Source organism: Mus caroli, chromosome 16 (assembly GCF_900094665.2).
Source record: "Mus caroli chromosome 16, CAROLI_EIJ_v1.1, whole genome shotgun sequence".
In the NCBI taxonomy this organism is placed as follows: domain Eukaryota; kingdom Metazoa; phylum Chordata; class Mammalia; order Rodentia; family Muridae; genus Mus; species Mus caroli.
This window is the reverse complement of record NC_034585.1, coordinates 29,810,573-29,815,812: the sequence shown is the minus strand read 5'-3', so window position 1 is coordinate 29,815,812 and position 5,240 is coordinate 29,810,573. Positions and strand designations below refer to the sequence as shown.

Sequence of the window (5,240 nt, the reverse complement as noted above, 5' to 3'; positions counted from 1 at the left end):
GGAGAGGAGAGGAGAGGAGAGGAGAGGAGAGGAGAGGAGAGGAGAGGCCAGCTAGGAACACAGAGGGGGAGAAAGGGAGAAGGGAAGGGGAGAGAAGGGACAGACAGTAAGAGGCTAAGAGAATGAGGAGGGGGCAAATAACCCTATTTTATAGTGAGTCTAACATACCTGGATGTTGCCAGGTGACTGTGGGGTAAAGCCTAGAAGGAATGCTAAGGAGGCGGATAGGGAAGGAAGGGAGAGAGGAAGGGAGGAGAGGGGGAAGAGGGAAGGGCTCCTTTGAGCTGGGGCAGAGATCTCTATTTGAATTGCATCTCATTTTCACGTATCATAAACTTTTCTTTTTTTTCCTCCACCACCATTTATAAATACACAAAACATCCTAAACTTGTGAGCCGTACAGAAAGTGGCATCGTGCCAAACTCAGTAGCTTGTGTTCTAAATCCTCCTCTGCCCAACTCTTTCCTTCTGTGCCCTGGCCCTAAAGTACTCAGCCCAGCATAGAGAGACACCCTTCACTGCTATTACACAAGAGGAAAGAGTGTGAGGGCCCCCGGCTCCGGGCACATGCTCCCTGGGGAACTGGACTTGACTCCTCTAAGCCGCTGAGCCCGCCTGCTTGGGTGGCAGGGACAACTCACTGAAAGCAAGCATGGAGACCATGGCTCTTGCTGGCCCAAGAGATGCTTAGAGTATAAGACCGCAGGTGTCAGCAACTTGGATGAGGTTTGTTGCTTGTCAGGTTCTGCAGCTCCTCCAAGGCCTCTCCAGAAGGCCACTCTCAGTGACTGTGAAGGGAATCAAGAGGAGAGCCTGAGTCTCTCCAGCCCTCGCCAGCAGGACCCATGGAACGGAGATCACCTTTGGTTTGTTGGGGCCAACATGGCTGGCCCAGCCCAGGGGGATCTGTCTCTCAGCTGCCATCCTATTAGCCCCCACATTGGCTTGGCCTGGGGAAAACTGAAACCTGGGATTGTTGTAAACACATTTAAAAGTGCACAGAATTAGCCATACAAATTACAAAAATACACTTGGCTGGTAATATTGCTCACTGTGTTGTGATGATTACATGTATATACAATTATGATATATTTATTATAATATAACAATGACTTGAACATAGAGAATTAGGGAGATGGGGGCGTAGCTTAGTTGATGGCGTGTTTGCCAAGCATGTCAAACCCTGTAGTCAATGCTAAGCACCCCAGAAATCAGGTATGGTGGCACCTGCTCATTATCCTAGTACTAGGGAGATGGAGGAGGTCGAAGCAGGTAGATCAGACCTTCAAGGTCATCTCGGCTGTATAGTTAGTTCAAGGCCAGCCTGTGCTATATGAGACCCTGGAATTCTCTGTTGTTGTATAAGACCCTGGCGAGCCTTAACTTACAGGAACAGTGAACAACTCGGAGACAGGAATAGATGCAAAAGCAAGAGGAATTTTATTGATCCAGCATGCTGGGGTTGCCCTGCACATGGAGAGAGAGAAACGACTCCGCACAGCCCATCCAGGGAGCCTTTATACAGTTCTCAAAGCAGCAGCCATTAGGCACAATGTGATTGGCAGAACAGTGTGACTTTTAAACTGATTGATCTACAGGGAGTGAGGTAGGTGGCTAATGGTCAAGGAAAATGTCTGCCAGCTCTGTGGTCGTGGTTGGTCCCTCCTCCCTGTGGTCTGAGGAATGTAATTAGCCCCTCCCTTCCGGAAGGGAGGGGTGCCTAGGTTCTTTATGACCTTTGGCTTCCAGGAGGGGAGGGATCTGGTGGAATTTTTCTGTAACCGAGCTGACCTCTTCATTTTGTTTTCTTTTGTTTTTAAAAAAAGCAGAAAATAAGGACCCCAAGCAATAACAATTAAGTAATTCACCTTCTCCCTCCCCCCTACCCCACCCCCCCAACCCCCGTTCTGCATTGTCCTGGATCTTAGCCACCAGGTCATCTTTTACTCCCCTCTGCCAATGACATTCTTCTAATGCTATGACCACATGGTGTCCCACCCTTCTTACTATAGTTCGGTGACTACAGTCTTGGGTCAGTGGCTCTTTCCTGTTTGCTGGTCTCTGACTGGCTTCTGGCCAGATTGCATCACGGAAGCTCTGGTGGGCCGCCAGCTCCCTGTTGAGAGGCCATCCATGGCTTCCCATTCTGGACAGACTAGATGTGAAAGTACTGGGTCTGGCCTGCCACCACCAAGCTCTGCAGACCTCCAGCTTTATCCCTGCTAATCCCCCTCACCCACTCGTGGGTGCAGCTGAACAGAATCCCCTATTCTCCTCACCCAAGCCTTGATCTGGGCCTTTGCTAATCTGAACCCTTGTTTCTGGGCGACTGATTGCACAAGGATCCCTGTTGGCCCAGAGCCCAGCTCTTGGCTAATGGTTTTGTGTTGGCTTAATTTCTCTAAGGAATTTATTTAGGAACGTAACTCCAATGGGATTAGGGTAAGGCAAATGAAACAGGGATGGAGGGAGGGCCAGCACAAAGATCTACCCTCCAGTCGGCTCTAGCTGTGGCTGCCTAGTTGCTTCACCTGTGGGATCTTCTAAGAGACCTTGGGGAATGTGTCTGAAAGGCATCTATCTGGTAACAGATCAGTGTGCCTGTCTCCTTTCCCATGGGTTACAAGTCGGCCTACAGAGTCCTGGAAATATATATTAAAAACATATGTAATAGAGTGATTAACAACTTTAAGAAGACGGGGCAGGGGGTGGGGGTGGGGGACTGGAATTAATCCAAACCCAAACATCCATCGATAAGAAAATGGCCACAGAAGTTGTGGTTGATAATTACAAAGGAAAACCACCCGCCATCTAAGGATAAAGCATTATTACTATACGTAAGAGCTCTGGTGAACCTCACAGACAGAATGTTAAATGTAAGAAGCCAAATACTGAAAAGTGCACACACAATCCTATCCACATAGTCCTGAATGTGTCCATGGTGGTAGAGAGAGGGAACACACGGGGCCTGTTTATTATCATTCTCTGTGAACTTGGTGACAGAACCTAAGGCCTCTCACACAGGCAAACTCTCTACCACTGAGTTGTAACCTCCAATTCTGTTGTCAACTTTTTCTTCAAGACAGGGTCTTACGAAGTCGCTCAGACAGGCATTTAAGTAGCCCAGACCAATCTTGAATCTGTAATCCTCATATGTTAGCTTCCAAGACGTTTCTGGCACACTGTCTGTGGTCACACAACATGCAGAACTTGTGGGATCCTCTTAGAATCCTGTTAGCTGGCATGAAGAGTTTCTTTTTTAATGTATGTGTGTGCATGCGTGCGTGTGTGTGTGTGTGTGTGTGTGTGTGTGTGTGTGTGTGAGAGAGAGAGGGGGGGGGATAGGTGCATGTGCACATGTATGCACATTCATTTAGAGACCAGAGGACAGTCTCAGATGACAGCCTCAGGGACACTGTCTACTTCCTTTGAGACAGGATCTCTCCTAGGCCTGGAGCAAGTCCTGAGGATCCTTCTGTCTTTACCTCCTCAGCTCTGGGATAGCAAGCCCGCACCACCACATTTAACATTTTTTTTTTATGGTTTGGCGGGGATTAGACTCAAGCCCTCACTCAGAGGCAACTGAGTCATCTCTCTAGCCCTACATGAAGTTTGTGTGTGTGTGTGTGTGTGTGTGTGTGTGTGTGTGTGTGTGTGTGTGAAACTATTGTGGGCCAGGCAATATATCCTAATTTATCTGGTTAACACAGAGCCCCTTCAAGGTGCAGGGTTAGCACAATTTACTGCTACTCTGTCTGTGTTCGAGACAGACTGTCCATCCTGTAAGCATAACAAAGCCTGTCGCCGCTTTTCTCATTGCTGCCAAAAACCCCACGCCCGTTGGTAAGTTTGGTATACAAACATTTCAATCCAGCTCTCCCAGGAGCTATTTATACCAAGCACACACATACAAGGGCACCTGAAAATAAAGTTTGTGCCCTCCTCTGGTGATACACAAGCCCCAGCTCCTGGACCCAAGATGGTGAAAGGAGATAAGAAACCCAGAATGAGTCAGCAGTGCAGCTAGGCCCAGCTCCTGTCTAGCACATGGATGACTCTGTATATCCAGGACATATTTTATTTTTGGTTTTTCCAGACAGGGTTTCTCTATATAGCCTTGGCTGTCCTGGAACTCACTCTGTAGACCTGGCTGGCCTCGAACTCAGAAATTCGTCTGTCTCTGCCTCCCAAGTGCTGGGATTAAAGGCGTGTGCCACCACTGCCCAGCTTCCAGGGCATTTTTGCTAAGTCAATTAGGCCTTGTCCCAAGTCAGAGTCACCGCTACCATATATATGTTAGTTTTGTAGGGGACAGAGAATAGGAGGTCTGAGCCTAACCGATGAGGGTGACTCCAGGATCTTTTCTGATGCTCTGGCTGAGAGCCTGCACCCATCCATGGCTCCACGCTGACACCCCACATGGGTCAAGCTGAAGTAATCTCTGTGTCTACTTTCAAAACATATCACTAATCAGAGAGCGTTCCCAGGCCTTTCCTCCCCCATCATCCCTTGTCACGCTAACTCCTGGTCCCTACATTGTTCTCAACAGAGCTGCCAGGGTTCCAGCTGCTTGACTTTCTAGACCCTGAGTTAGGGCCCACCGCCCTCCTCAGAGCTCTCCAGGGACACTTCAAGCTCACTTGCTCATCAAGTTAAAAATCAGAGGGCACCATTGTCCTCTACAAGGTTCCCGATCTAGGCTGACAGGCCCCAGACGGAGGCAGTCGCTTTTGTCTCATGTCCTTGAAACTAAGTTATCTGAACGTAGAAGTCAGAAGAGAGTCAATTGCCGGATTTTGAGGACAGGTAATGGGAAAGTCCTTCTGTTTAGCTCTTACCAAAAAAAAAAAAAAAAAAAAAAAAAAAAAAAGGACCTGATAGTAACCAGTCAGTAATTCATTGTCTATTTCCTGTTCCCACTTCACCTCACCATGAGAGTAGACTTGAAGTCACCTAGCGCTATTTAGTTTTGCTTTTACTTTTTCTTGCTGTGCTAGGGGTGAGCCCCACCCAGGCTCTGTCCTGGGGGTGAAGTCCACCCATGCCCTCACCTGGGGGTGAACCCCACCCAGGCCCTGTCTTGCTCTTGCCATGCTCTGCACTCTGCTTTGTCAGCTAAGCCCACAGAACGGTTGCTCATTCTGTTTTATAGAATGAAGCCAGACTCTATGAGCGTAGATAAAGCCACTGAAGACATACAACTCTATTGTAACTTATACTTTGATAGAGTAAAGCCTCGG

The 5,240-nt window shown here is 48.3% G+C and overlaps 1 protein-coding gene across 1 annotated transcript in view; it reads left to right on the top strand.

Moving 5' to 3' along the window:
• LOC110311181 overlaps positions 1-897 on the top strand; it is a 5,563-nt gene extending 4,666 nt beyond the window's left edge. The window contains exon 4 of the mRNA XM_021184421.1: positions 743-897. Within this exon, the coding sequence (XP_021040080.1) occupies positions 743-817 (75 nt within the window). The 3' untranslated portion in view covers positions 818-897. The remainder of the gene's footprint in view (positions 1-742) is intronic.
• The last annotated feature ends 4,343 nt before the right edge of the window (positions 898-5,240 follow it).